General features: G+C 33.8%; 1 protein-coding gene across 1 annotated transcript; it reads right to left on the reverse strand.

Annotated features, from left to right (window-relative positions):
• Positions 1-13,198: 13,198 nt before the first annotated feature.
• On the reverse strand, positions 13,199-14,173 carry LOC148579454 (uncharacterized). Its single transcript, XM_088490222.1, has one exon. It carries the CDS (start codon positions 14,171-14,173, stop codon positions 13,199-13,201), a length of 975 nt encoding a protein of 324 aa, XP_088346348.1.
• Positions 14,174-16,084: the final 1,911 nt, after the last annotated feature.

The raw sequence follows: 16,084 nt of genomic DNA on the forward strand, positions 1-16,084 counted from the left end.
GGGCTGGGGATCAAGGACCTAAGGGGGCAAAATTTGGCTTTATTGGGCAAGCAATGTTGGCGTCTAATGAAATACCCTAATTCTACTCTATCAAGAATGCTCAAAGCTAAATATTTCAGATATACAAATTTTCTACATGCAGAGATAGGAAGCGTACCGTCGTGGGGCTGGAGAAGTGTTCTTGAAGGGCGCAAGGTGATCGAGAAAGGCTTGTTATGGAAAATAGGCTCTGGCACTAATGCTCGCATCTTCCATGACCCCTAGCTCCCACCACCAGTGCCCCTTAATGTCCCTTAAAATGCACTCACAATCCCGCCAAATCTGCAAGTGTATTACGTTAGTGCGTTACTAAATCCTGATAGAAGTTGGAATAGAAATCTGATTGAGTCGATTTTTTCAGTTGATATATGCAATAAAATTTTTTCAATCAAACCAACAGAGGAGGAGGATGAAGTTAATTGGTGCTGGACAAAATCTGGTATATATGAAGTTAGGTCAGGATACAAAATTGCTTATGGATTCTTTCATTCTCATACTTCATTAAGGCCCCAAAACATACACAACAGAGTCTGGAATAGCATTTGGGAGTTGAAATTTCCACATAAAATTAAGATTTTTCTATGGAAAAGTCTTCATGAAAAGCTTCCGGTATTGCAACAAGTTCACAGCCGGTTCGCATCCAGTCCTGCCACTTGTCTAAGATGCATGTTGAAGGTTGAATCAATTTCTCATGCTTTGTTCCAATGCCCCCTGTCTTCAATAATATGGAGTCTAAGCTTAATAACCCCTGACCTATAGATGAGAGAAGAAGAGACCTTTTTCAATTAGTGGCAATGAGTCTTATCCTGGGCAGCGGCTCAATTCGACGGTAGACAAAAGACCCTCCTCATAGCGGCGCTGTGTTGGAGCACTTGGAAAGCGAGGAATCGGTGTGTTTTTGAGAAGGTAATAAGCCCAGCACCAGAGATAGTGAAAGATGCCAGCAATTTAGTGCGTGAACTCGTGAGCCATACCTGATAGATGCTGCTAATTTTCTTTACTCTTACTTTACTCTTCTTTAAGCTCTTAGTCTTTCAGTCACAGTTGGTGATAAATGGGAATACCCAATTCTTTTGTACTTCCTTATGGAAACACTTTTATTTTGTATTAATAAAATAACAATTATCTTTGAGAAAGAAAAAAAAAGAACACCTAATAAAACTAGGTGAAAACTCCGGTGTAGTCAACTTCACATAAAGTTGATAGTTGAGAGCCGTTGAATAATTTTATTGATTTGACTAAATTTTCATCTGACGGCTCTCAGTTATCAACTTTACGTAAAGTTGACTGCACCTGAGTTTCCACCGTAAAACTAATAAAGATAAGATAAATGAATACACAATTGAATGCAAGATCTTGTCTTGAACCTTGTGGAGTGATAGAAATTATTTATCTAAATTATGAAGTACAAACACTTCTTCGAGCTGTAGTGTTCACAACAAGATACTCATTCGGCACTCGCTCGATACGTGTGTCTTTCAGGTGTAACCGTGTCTTAATAAAAAATACATAATATTTTTTTAAATACGTTTGGACACCCTTAAATACTATCATGTGTCAGTCCCTTATTCTTAATTTATATTTTTGAATTGAGTTTAGAAATAGTATATAATATTATTATTATTATTATTTTAAATCTTTATATAATATTAAAATATTATTTATCTAAAAAATATTTTATATATAAATTTAATTTTGGTGTACTGATAATATAAAATATTTTATACAGTTGTTCAATCATATTCATTTTTTTGTTGATTATTCACATAATTAATATAAAAATTAATTATTTTTATTGAAATAGCGTTCCGTAATTAGATACATGTATAAAACTGGTTTATTCTAACGGTACAACAAAATTAAAATATGTTATGTCCCTTTGTCTTACAAAAAATTAAAACTCAGTGTATCTGTTTCTCTCGTGTCTGTGCTAATGTACGTATTTCATAGATATGTATTCGTCAAATACAACCACCTTTTTTTTTTCAAAATACAAATATTTGTTATATAACAGAAAAACATCATGATATTGCTGAAATATTTTATCAAGTGTTTTATAACAATACCTATCAACCGTATGAGCATCTTTTTAAATTATAAGTTTAGTTCTCATTAACAATATTGCTTAAGGAGAATTGAATTAGATCTTAAATAATGAAATCACTAATTATATTTAATAGTATTTTAAATCTTAATGTATTCTATTCTTCTATTATAAAAGCATACAAATGCAATGTCATTTGAAATGTTGTTGTATCACCATAAATTAAACAAAGCCAAAGCCTCTTTATGACATAAAACTATAATTACTTTATCAAATATATATTTTTTCTACTTAGATGTGTTGTAAAGGTTAATGTGTTTGAGGCTATTTATTTTAACTCATCACTCTCAAAATTTAGTTCTTTTATAACAATTTTATTTAGCAAACAAAGCACTATTAATTTCAATTACTAAGAATAGAGGAGAATAGTCTTTTTGGTTTACCATTGGATTGTAAAATTTCATCTATATCAAATAATTACAACTACTTAATTTCATTATCCCATATATATAATTCTGCACATACATAATAGTAGTGTTAAATTCAATCAACTTAAAATGATTAATAATTAAAATTTTTTTATTATTTGTAATTAATAAAATTTATATTTTATGTTCAATATTATTTTTTATTTTTATAAAATATTATTTGAGAACTCATGTCAATAGCTATCTCAGATATATTCTAGTTTTGAGATATTATTATTGAGAGTTAGTAGAATGTCAATTTCTTGACATATGATCTTAAAGCCTTTCGAGCTTGCTTCATTAACGCTGTTTATGAATTCTCTATTATCTTGTGACAACCCAGAAATAAAATATGCATTCTTATAAATATAATATGGATCATCACTCCTGTTATCCTTATGACTCAAATATTTATACATTCTTTTCTATTATTTCAGAGAAATCGTTGGTAATCATCTTTTTTATATTTTTAAAAAATATTGGTTAAAATTTCACTTCTAAAACGTTATGAGAAGTTACATATACATAGCAAATTATTTTTTTGATAAAGTGGATAATAATAATAGAATTTTGTAATTTGTATAATACTAAATTATGGTAGCTAAAAATTATCTAAATAATTTTTTAATATCAACAAATCAAATAAAATAAATGCAGAATATATATTGTTAAGACTTTAAATTTAAATTATTAAATATATAAAAATAATTTTGAATATAAACTATCATTACTTGCAAATACATGGTCAACTTGACATAAGTACGAGAATAAATTATAAAATATTTTTTTCTAATAAACTTGACATAAGTCAAATTTTAAATACGAGAATATGACCTGATATTTGACCCAAAAATATAGATTTGTGATATTTTATCTTTTTAATAATATTATGCATATAGAAAGATTTTTTGTAATGTAAACTGTAAATTGCTCATTTTCCAAAAAGAATAAAAGTCTAGTCACATGATTCTTTCTTGCAGATGTTGTAGTCAAATAAATATCATATTATATCACATGCTGAAAATGTATCTACAATTAAAATAATTTTTAATTTTATCAACAATTTAAAATTTTTAATGAATCACTATTATTGTATACTAGCGACTCAATAGGCACGTGCCTGTTCAGCCGCTTTTCTATTATTTTTAAGAAATTAATTTTTACATTTTTATTTTAAAATTATAAATTTAATAAAATATTAAAAATTTTTATTATGATGTTATTATGTGAGAACAAAAATCAAAATAAAGATTTAAAAATATTATTTATAAATAAATATTTATAAATGTTATTATATTTATTTATTTATTTTTAATAGTATTTAATTTGAATTAGAGATAAAAAATTATATTTAAAATATTTTCTATTTTTATGCATAATTATAATTGATAAAAAATATTTTTTAAAATTTATTATTTATTTTTTAAATTTATTTTTAATTTTATTTTTTTTAAATTATTAATTTATATTTTTATTATTGTCTCAACGTCATTATGATATTGCATTGTTCTCCTTTTTCGTCTTCTTCTCCTTCCACCTTCTCTTCACTCTATGGTTATTAATTATCACCAAATATCATTATCACAACTTTTAATTTTGTCTATCACTCTTATTTATAACCAACTATTTTGTTAAATTTTATAAGTTGTTTAAGTTTTGCTAAAAGAATTTTTTGTGTCTTTTGAATATCTGAATGTATAAAAATTTTAATTTTTTTCTTGATGTACGTGTTAGTTGTCTTATTTTGTTCGATTAAGAAAAAATTTAAGACAAAAAACATTCAAAATTTTTGCTATATTAGCAAAATTTGATGTCAATAATGCTAAAAAATAATATCAAAATATATTATTTTTAACTAAATAATAAAAAAATAAAAATATATCATTGTAAGTTTTTTAATTAATAATTATAAATTAAAGTCGCAGTTTAATATAGTACCTTGGACAAAAAGTAATCATTGTTATCGTGTTTGACTACTACTATATAAGTTTTATGTTTATTTTATTATACACATTAATTAAACTGTTCTTTATTATTTTATTTTACATGTTTTGAAATAATGTCGCCGTATTATAAAGGTGAGATTAATTTATCATTTGAATATTATTGCTAAAAAATAGTTACTTAAAATGAAACGCTATATAAAGATAAATAGAAAAAATTTGTAATTAGTTAGAAAATTTTATATCTCTCTCTCTCCAAACTCAATTTTGTTATGAAATTTTTTTTAAGTAAAAATATTTTTAACTTCCTATATAATAAGTATCATTTAAATTATCTAATGCATAAAATATCACATCTTTTTATTTATCTTCAAAATTAAAGTTAATTTTTGTTACTTTTTTACTTTCTTTTAGTTTTCTAAATTAGCCTAGATATTATCAACTTATTTCTATTATTTATGCAATAATTTTTTTCTTCTAATAGTTATTCATTAATAAATGTTAAATTATCCAAATTCAAATCTATTCTCTTAAACCACTTTTTAATCATCTGGTTTGAATCGTTTGAATAGGAGTTCTTTAGATTCTAAAATTTTTAAAATAAAAAAATACAATAAATAAATTAAAATGCCTAATAAAATAAAATAATCCAAAAAATAAAAGATATATAAAAACTAATAAATAAAAAAATCAAAATTAATTAACAAAGTTCTTATCTTATCCATTTTAATGTTATATAGAGTTTGTTCACTTTATTATTGATATGTGCATATTTTGTTGTGTCTTCTGTATGACAAATACAATACTTTATATAATTAAATATCAAATCCAGTATTCTAAATAATTAATTATTTAGAAAATTAGTATACGAATATTTTAAAAAACACTTGATAGGTGTGATTTTCTTGCATGTATTATATACCAATTAAATAACTAAGCTAATATGCCAAACAAATAATATTGTAAACGGCAAAATTAATAAATTTTTTTGTAATATAATTTATTTATTTTAATTTAATTTAAAAATATTTCTATACTCAAATTTTAAATACAATATTCTAAGTAATCAAGTATTTTAGAAAATAAAAAAATTATCCCATTAAAAACAATTTAAAAAAAATATTTATAAATTTTTTTCATCTAATCATTGACAGATAGTTAAATACAGACATGTCAAAAAAAATAAATAAAATGTACATATAAAAGGTAAAGAAACTATTTTTTTGTCAAATCAAATTAATAATAAAAAAAAACATAACGCTATTTGTCTACGTGAAAATTTGGTAACAAATTAAAAAAATTAAAAATGGATTAAAAATATAGATTGAGTAAATAAATTGAAACAAAAAAATTTATAACCGCAGTAGAGGAAGACAAAGGAGTAGGATGAAGGCAATTCAACTGAGAATGTTAAAAAAAGGAAAAGAAAAATATCAAAAGAAATATAAAAATGATAAATTTTTTTAAGAAATTACAATAAAAACTCTAATAAAATAATTAGAGTGAAGCTACAGAGTACATTGTACTCAGAATAAAACGGTACAAACTAAAACTAAGACAAAACTAAATAAAATATAATTTAAATGAATATCACAAAATATAATAAAATTTACCAAAAATTACTTATCACTACTATTGATGATAATTGAACACTTTCTCGGTTCCTCCATCATAAATTATTCTTTTGTTCTTTTTCGTACATGCTTCTAAAATCAACATTTATCATAGTTATAGTCTATTTTAGGAAGTTGTCTAAAAAGTTATTCAAAAGGTGAAAATGTTAGAGTTGAGTAAGAGAAGTGAAGAAAATTAAAGAAATGATAAAAAAAATATATTATTTAAGTGAAGGATTGAAAAAGAAGTTACGTGTGAATTTTTTTTAACTGGTAGTGAAATGCATAAGAAAAAATTTAAGGAAAAATATTTATTATTAATTAAATAAATATAAATATATAGAATTCTTACCTATATTTGGACTGTTTGGGAACGACAATAATGTATTTTAAATGATTATATTTTACCATGTATAATTTTTCTTGAGAGATAAGTAATTCGCGAATATAAAAATTATATTAAACTAGTAGCATAATAATTATATTAAAATAGTAAATTTATCAATTTAAATTTATGTCGTGAAGAAATTGCCACTTCTGATATATCTATATTTTAGAAGGAAAAGTATAAAAAAATCAAAATTATCAACTAATTTTTTTGTTATACAGTGAAAAAATTTAAGTTACAATTATATTATTAAACATATATCTAATATAATTTTTTTATAATGATATGACGCAAGAACATTTTATTTATTCTTATAATAATATTATTTAGGACAACAATGAAAGATTTATTGAATCAAAATTTATGAAAAAATAAATTACTATTAATTAAATAAATATACAAGAGTCTTACCTATATTTACAATTTCGCTTTTATTATGAGTATCTAAATATTTAAAAAATTTATTTTTAACATGAAAATAATGTATGCTGAGAATTTAAGAGTGCATTCGATAGATAAATTACAAATAAATAATACTAAGAGTACAGTAATACAGGGATATTGTAGAAATAATTCAAATTAAATGACAAACTAAATTATAGAAGAAAGGTTAAAAAAAATATACCAGAATTATCTATTAAGTTTTTTTTGTTACCAAGTCAAAAAATTTAATAACAAATATATTATTAAACATTGAATATATATATTTTTCTTATAATAATACAGTTATAAAAATTTTATATTTGTATGATATTATATTAAAAATTATTAAACTATTTAATAATTGAGATTATAATGATGTAAAGTACATTTAAAACAGTATAATAATATCTATAATAATATTATTTAAGCCAATAATAAAAGATTTATTGAATCAAAATTTAAGAAAAAATAAATTATTATTAATTAAATAAATATAAATATAGGATTCCTTCCCATATTTAGACTGTTTGGTATATTACTTGAACCAGTTTCGGTGTGTTATTTTGAGTATCTGTATATATAAAAAATTCATTATTAAGATGAAAATAATATAATTTGATAATTTAAGGGTACACTCAAGAAATAAATTATACATAATTGGTACGTATTAAGAGTCCAGTAACATAGATATATCGTAAAAAATAATTCATATTAAATGATAAAATAACAACATAAATTTATTAATGGGAAGTATAACTTAGAGTACCATAGAGTGTTGTCGAGGGATATATTTGTGATATCTTGTAATGGTGTTGCCATGTTAGTTGGTCCACTTGATCTATCAATTTGTTTTCTTCGTCTAATACTCTCTCGGTAACTGGCACGCCTTCTGGCAAGATGTTGCTGCCTCTGTTCTTCACTCATACTTTGTCTTGTCTTGCCAAGTTCGTCGACCACTTCTACATGAATCTTTCATTGGTATGTTGTCAACTATAATTAAACAAAGAAATATATAAAAATAGTTTATAGTTTTATTTAATGACGAAAAATAAATTACAGTAGATTTTACATTATATTTAGGCGAAGTGAGTTATTATAGATGAAGATAAAGATTAAGTAGTGAAAATTCTGTAACTAATATAGTAACGTTATGTGAGAGAAATTAATGGGAGAAGTTATAATTACGTGAACGTGAATGAAAATAAAGTAATAAAATTATGTAACTGAAAGTAAGTTATTAGAAAGAATAAAAATAGAAAAAAAATATTCAACACCAAAATGGATTTTCCCATTATATATTGATATAGATAATAGTTGTTAAACAATCGTTATCCTTGTGTATAATGAAACGGTTTACTTTTAAGCAACTTATTTAAGTTTAACGTTGTGTATTTAACTTTTATTACCTTACTTCATTTTAATATAAAAAAATTTAAAATTATTTTTTTGTAATATTTATTTTATGAATTTATTACTACTAATACATTGATAATTTTTTTTTGAATAAGTGGTCAATAAAAATTTAATATGATAGGTATTCACGATATATACACCAATAGTGATTAAAGAATACCTATGGATATGTATTTAATATATATTTATTTTTACTGATTATTTTTAATTTCTCATCTTATTAAAAGTGAAGCACGCAATGACTAATATTAGTTATTACCTTTTGTTACGATGGGTAACCAGAGATTAATGGGTTAGATGGTATTGGTTGGCCCAAACGTATGAAAGAGGAGACCTGCAAGTGGGTTGACACCTTGGGGGCCCCGTCCGACTAGATTGTGAGAAGTGAGGGGGTGGTACCTGCAAAGACACTCCGATGCCAAAGTCAGCAAAGGGAGCAAAACAGGTCTAGAGAGTATTGGAACTTGAGATACCTGAGGAGCGTCAGGGTATTTATAGTGGTGATCCAATAACCACCGTTGGAGTAGTGCCACCTTTTTAGGTGGATAACCGTCCCTTTATCTTAGAGAGGTTAAGATATGGCTCCTGGAAGTGGTTAGAGAGATTCTGGGGGCAGTTATCCTCTTGAGGGAGGGTTTATCTGCCAGCTAATCCTCGTACCGACTTCCTTAGAGCAAGTCGTGAAGATAGCCGACTTCGTGGTATCTGGTCGGTGTAGTGAAAGGCTTAACTCTTTTGTGTTGGGCCTTTTTTTCTTGGATCCTGGGCCTTAGTGTTGGGCCAGGGTATGAACAGTGCCCCTACTCGAGCCCAATTTCTCTTCAAGATTTGGGTTCAAGTATTCTACTCGGGGTCATGGCCGACTTGTTGGAGGACCGACGTGACGGTCTGTAACCGACGTGACTTTTCGTGACCTTTTGGTTCTGATAGTTACGTCTAATCAAGCGTCGCATCCGTTAGGAATGTGCGTAGGGATTGATGGTCTTGGTAACGGTGCGTCTTTATTAATGACTGCTCCGTTTTTACCATTGTGCCCCTAACGTACTTATAAATACCTTCCCTCTCTTTTCTTGTTTCGTTTCTGTGATTTTTCAATTTTCCTCTTCATCTGTTCGTGCTGCACTCTTGTGTTCGAAGGCTTTTACTTCCTCCAACCCTCATTTTCAGATAAAGGTTAGTTTTTTCTCATTCTGTAACATGCTTTTCTATTTGCATGCCTTTATTTTGTAGATAGATAGGTTGGTTTGTAGACTTCCGTTTAGTTCCGTATTCCCTCCCTTTAGAGACCGTGTTTTTTGATTTTCCTTTTCTTTTTCCCTTGTAGGTTTTTGTCACCTTTTTAAGAAAAGAAAATGGCTTCCGTAGATGTTCTTTCTCAGTGGGTTGATGTCACGATCCTAGGGGAGGAACCTTCGGTCGATACTGAGTTTATCAACCACCTTCGTACTCGCCACAGAATTTGTACTTCTGAGGAGGACGAGCCGAAGTATGAGTTGGTAGCCCCGGGTCCAGAAGACTGGGTTTGCTTCCGGAGGGCCGATGAAGCGGCTCCTCATTTTTTCTTTATGTATGAGTGTATGATCACCCGTTTGGGTGTTTTTCTTCCTTTTTCAAATTTTGAGATGTCTGTTTTGCATCACTGCCGAGTTGCCCCTACTCAGCTTCACCCCAACTCTTGGGGTTTTTTGAAAATTTATCAACTTATCAGCCAGGCTTTGGAGTTCCCGACCTCTTTGAAGATTTTTTTCTATCTTTTTTATATGACCAAACCCTTTAGTGGGTTAAATAATAAGCAACAGTGGGTGTCTTTCCGAGCCATACAGGGTCGGAGAGTTTTCACCCTTTTTGACGAATCCTTCCATGACTTTAAAAATTATTTTTTCAAAGTGCAAGCTGTAGAGGGTCACCGCCCCTTTTTTCTGGATGATACTTCTTCTCCTCGCTTTCCCCTGTACTGGTTGGAGGCCTCCCCCTGTGAGAAATATGGTCTGGATGACCTAGATGAAGTAGAGGCAGCCGTTATGGGGTTCCTCCGAGAAGTGTGGGGGATGGCCCCATATCTGGACACTAAGAAATTCCTCCAGGGGTCTCCGACTTTTATCCAGGCACAATTAGGTAGCTTTTATTTTTCTAATTTACTTCCGACTTGTGATTTCTTGTACCGACTTGTTTGACTTTTAGTTACTTCTTGTTTTTGTAGAGATGGCGAAGAAGAATGCTCAGGAATCTTACCAGAGAGTCCAGGAGGCCAAAGCAAGGTCTCAAGCCAGGACTGGTGGCTCCAAGGCGGTTATCTCTCCTCCTCCTCGGAATGTTGGGACTCCTTCCCAGCCCATTGTGATTTCTTCTTCAGCTTCCTCTCAGCCCCTCCTTTCTGCCCGACCTTCTCCTGAGCTCGAGAAGAAGAAGCGCAAGACTTTAGAGTCTGGCTCTTTTTTTGAAGGTGAGGTTAAGGCGGATGCCCTTGCATTCATCCGAAAGTACATCTACCCCCATACTCGTATAAGTATCGATGATGTAACTGTTCGGAATCACCTTACCACTTTGGTTGAGGAGAGTCTCAGGGCGGCGGGTGTTTGTGGTAAACTCTTAGATATTTTTGAGAAGGCTCCTCTCAGCTCTTTGGGTTCAACCTCGAGGGTTGAGGAGCTGGAAGGAAGGATTCTTATATATCAAGAGCATGAGAGGGGGTTGAAGGAGGAGGTCGCCAAGCTGAGGGAGGAGAGAGATGGCCTTCGGGAGAAGGAGAGGAAGTTGCAAGCCCAATGCAACATGGAAGTGGGCTTGAGGAAAACAGCGCAGGACAGCTACCAAAGTTTATTTGAGGATCTTGTGTCTGTGAAGAATGATTTGCTGAATTCTCGGAAAGTATATACCGAGTTGGAGGACTCTATTGCTGAGGCTGCCGAGAAGGCTTGGAGGATCTTTAGGGAGCAAGTTGGAGTCATTGCTCCTGACTTGGATCTTTCTCCTTTGGATCCTGACAAAGTCGTCATTGACGGTGCCATAGTTGATTCCCCTGCTCCCGTGATCGTTTCCGAGTCAGAATTGAAGACTCGGGGGCAGAGGATCATTGAGTCCCCTCCTTGTTCAAAGGACGCTCCGAGTTCTTCAGCAGTTCTTCCGACTTCCTCTTCGTCTCCTATGGATGCCTCTCTCCCTGGTCCTGGTGGCGCTCTTCCTGACTCTGGTGGTGGTGATCCGTCTACTCCTCTTCCGAAAAAGTAATTTGTTGGCTATTTGGGGGCCCGGCCTGTGGGTCCCCCCTTTTTTAAACTTTTTATTTGTTTTTGGTGGTGTTTGAACAATTTGCTTTTGGTCTTATAAGGCCGTAAACAAAATATTTAAAATACCCTTTTTTAATAAGGGTTTAAGTTAACAAAAAATAAATACCCCTTCTTGGATAAAGGTTTAATGCTAATAAATACCCTTTTTTGGATAAGGGTTTAAGTTACCTTATGCGTGCATGCTTTAGTGATTTTTCGAACTCCCCCTGATCTTTTCTGAAAAACCTTTTCTCTGGCTTGTTTGTCTTTCTGAACCTTTTTGTTTTAAGGATTTTTAGGACAGCTTTCTAATCTTTTCCTGGGTTTTTCCGATCTATTTTGTTATTCCTCGTACTCAATTTTGTTTTATTGAGTTTTTATGACTTAGGCTACTTTTGTGATTCATTTTTGTTTTACTCGGTTTCCCATTTTGACTTATGAGTCGGAATGTTTCCGAGTTTATCATGATCAACCTCTGTAACCTCTTTACACCGACTTGTACCTCGTCGTTTTATCCTGACGACCATCTAGGTCGGTTCATGGGATTTTCACGTTTTGTCAAGCTTAAGTCGGCGCGTTTCGTCGAAAGAAAGAGAAAACGAAGAAGGAATTTATAAGATATATTTGCAAGATGAAAAAGATCTTTGTTAATTGGGGAGGTACCTTATTGCTACTAAGGGTTTTTGACAATCTATTTCCCTTAGCCTCTACTATGATGCCTCGTTAAAAACCCTTCTCCAGAAAAAACCCTTTGATTTTTGGGAAAAAATCATGAAGTTGGGAAAAGAGTACATCAGGGAGTAGAGTTCGCTTTTAACTGTAGTACCTTTTCATATTACAAGCATGCCACGACCTCGGTAACTCGGTTCCGTTCAGGTCGGTTACTTTATAATAACCTTTTCCTAAGACCTCATTGACTTTGTATGGTCCCTTCCAATTTGCAGCGAGTTTTCCTTCCCCTGATTTGTTGACTCCAATGTCGTTTCTGATCAAGATCAAGTCATTCGGGGCGAATGCTCTTCGAATGACTTTTTTGTTGTACCTTGTAGTCATCCTTTGCTTCAACGCTGCTTCTCTTATCTGGGCTTCTTCTCGGACTTCGGGGAGCAAGTCGAGCTCCTCTTTGTGCCCCTGTATGTTTTCGATCTCGTCATGGAGAATTATTCTTGGGCTTTGTTCGTTGACTTCTATTGGTATCATGGCTTCTACGCCATAGACTAGTCGGAAGGGCGTTTCTCCAGTGGCGGACTAGGGGTTGTCCTGTAAGCCCATAGCACTTGTGGGAGCTCCACTGGCTACTAGGTTTCTAAAGGTAGAGTCGGTGAACTGGGTTCCATTATCTGTAATAATGGAATAGGGCATCCCATATCTTGTGATGATATTTTTGTAGAGGAACCTCCGACTTCTCTGTGCGATGATGGTGGCCAATGGTTCTGCTTCTATCCATTTTGTGAAGTAATATATTCCCACTATCAGATATTTGACTTGTCCTGGCGCCTGGGGAAAAGGACCTAACAAATCCATTCCCCATTTCGCAAAGGGCCATGGAGAAGTGATGCTGATGAGCTCCTCCGGGGGTGCCACGTGGAAATTTGCATGCATCTAGCATGGTTGACACTTTTTCACAAATTCGGTCGCATCTTTCTGCAAGGTCGGCCAGTAGAATTCAGCTCGGATCACTTTCCTGGCTAATGACCTTGCTCCGAGATGATTTCCGCAGATCCCACTATGAACTTCCTCTAACACCTCGGTGGTTTTTGAGGTCGGTACACACTTTAACAATGGCGTTGATATCCCCCTCCTGTAGAGGATATTTTTCACCAAGGTGTAGTGTTGTGCTTCCCTCCGGATTTTCTTAGCCTCTTTTTCCTCCTTCGGGAGGATGTCGAATTTCATGTATTCGACTAAGGGGTTCATCCATCCGAGGCTTAATCCGACTACCTCAAGGACCTCTTGTTTGTCTTTTTCTTTTACTACGGAGGGTTCCTGGAGAGTTTCCTGGATCAGGCTTCTGTTATTCCCTCCTGTCTTGGTGCTTGCTAACTTGGATAGGGCATCTGCTCTGCTATTTAGATCCCGAGTTATGTGTTTGACCTCGGTTTCTGTAAAGCGCCCAAGGTGTTCTAGAGTTTTTTCCAAGTACCTCTTCATATTTGGGTCCTTTGCCTGATACTCTCCACTTATCTGGGAGGTCACCACTTGCGAGTCGCTGTATATCATCACCTTTGTAGCACCGACTTCTTCCGCCAGCTTCAATCCAGCAATCAAGGCTTCATACTCTGCCTGATTATTTGAAGCTGGGAATTCAAATTTGAGGGAAACCTCTATCTGAGTTCCTCTTTCATCCACCAATATTATGCCTGCACCGCTTCCTGTTTTGTTTGAGGATCCATCTACATAGAGTTCCCATGTAGTTGGTTTTTCCTCTTGGTCTCCTGCGTATTCTGCAATGAAGTCGGTGAGGCATTGGGCTTTAATCGCCGTCCGAGTTTCATACTTCAAGTCGAACTCGGAGAGCTCTATTGCCCATTGAACCATTCTCCCCGCAACATCCGTCTTTTGGAGGATTTGCTTCATGGGTTGGTTCGTGCGAACTCTTATTGTGTGAGCTTGAAAGTAAGGTCGTAGCCTTCGTGAGGCTACTACTAAGGAGTAGGCAAACTTCTCTAGTTTGTGGTACCTTAGCTCAGGGCCTTGTAGGACTTTACTGATGAAATATATCGGGTGCTGACCGGCCTCGTCTTCTCTTATCAGGGCCGATGAGACGGCCTTGTCCGCTACAGATAAGTATAGGACGAGGTCTTCTCTAGCTATAGGTCGGGTCAGAATAGGAGGTTGGCTCAAGAATCTTTTGAACTCCTGGAACGCCTCCTCGCATTCAGGAGTCCATTCGAACTGACATTCCTTTCTCAATAAGGAGAGCAGTGGAAGGGATTTTAGTGCTGATCCTACCAAAAATTTGGAGAGGGTTGCAAGTCGGCCATTCAGTTGTTGGACCTCTCTTAAACAAGTCGGGCTTTTCATCTCCAAGATAGCTCTACACTTATCGGGATTTGCTTCGATCCCTCTTTGTGTCAGCATAAACCCTAGAAATTTTCCTGCCTCTACCGCGAAGGCACACTTTGCGGGATTTAATCTCATCCCGTGTAACCTTATGGTGTCAAAGACTCGTGAGAGATCTGACAAGAGGTCGACTTCTTTTTCGGTTTTCACCAGCATGTCGTCGACGTATACTTCCATTAGGCTTCCAAGGTGAGAGGCGAACACCTTATTCATCAACCTCTGGTATGTGGCTCCTGCATTTTTCAATCCAAATGGCATGACCACATAGCAGAAGTTAGCTCTGGGCGTGATGAATGATGTCTTCTCCTGGTCTGGCTCATGCATCGGGATTTGGTTGTATCCCGAGTAGGCATCCATGAATGACAAGTATTGATACCCCGAGCTAGAGTCTACAAGGGTGTCAATGCTTGGGAGTGGATAAGGGTCCTTAGGACATGCCTTATTTAGGTCGGTGTAGTCGACACACATTCTCCATTTGCCATTTTGCTTTTTGACTAGCACTACATTGGCTAGCCATGTTGGGTATTTGACTTCTCTGATGAAGCCGGCTTCTAGAAGTGCCTGCACTTGCTCTTCCACTACTAGACACTTGCTCTTCCACTACTAGAGCTCGTTCTGGGCCGAGCTTACACCTTCTCTGTTGCACAGGTCGGGACCCCGGGTAGACCGAAAGCTTGTGAGACATGAGCTCGGGGTCTATCCCAGGCATGTCGGAGGCCTTCCAGGCGAAGAGATCGGAGTTATCTCTTAGGAGCTTAGTCAATCCTTGTTTTAGGGTTTCCCCTAGGTTGGCTCCTATGTGAGTATTTTTCCCTTCCTCTTCGCCTACCTGTATCTCCTCGGTTTTTCCTCCCGGCTGTGGTCGTAGCTCTTCTCTAGCCCTTGCCCCTCTGAGCTCTATTGTGTGGACTTCTCGGCCTTTCCTTCTCAGGTTTAGGCTTTCATTGTAGCATTTCCTTGCCAATTTCTGGTCTCCCCTTACCGTTGCTATCCCCGCTGAGGTCGGGAATTTCATACAAAGGTGGGGAGTGGATACCACCGCTCCGAGTCGATTAAGGGTAGCTCTGCCGATTAAAGCATTATATGCTGACCCTACATCGATGACTATGAAGTCTATACTCAGAGTCTTTGATTTTTCCCCTTTTCCAAAAGTGGTGTGAAGGGGCAAAAATCCCAGTGGTTTTATTGGCGTGTCACCTAATCCGTACAAGGTGTCGGGGTAGGCTCTTAACTCTTTTTCATCCAACCCTAGTTTGTCGAAAGCGGGCTTGAAAAGAATGTCCGTTGAGCTTTCTTGGTCTACTAGGGTTCTATGGAGATGGGCATTTGCTAGGATCATAGTTATTACCACTGGATCATCGTGTCCAGGGATTATTCCTTGCCCATCTTCTTTTGTGAATGAAATGGTAGGGAGGTCGGATGACT

This window comes from Arachis ipaensis, chromosome B10 (assembly GCF_059453495.1).
Source record: "Arachis ipaensis isolate K30076 ecotype BB chromosome B10, ASM5945349v1, whole genome shotgun sequence".
NCBI lineage: Eukaryota > Viridiplantae > Streptophyta > Magnoliopsida > Fabales > Fabaceae > Arachis > Arachis ipaensis.

Bases quoted from the DNA above. Each gene is read 5' to 3' on its own strand.
- LOC148579454 (XM_088490222.1), bottom strand. From the start codon at position 14,173: ATGAAGCAAATCCTCCAAAAGACGGATGTTGCGGGGAGAATGGTTCAA.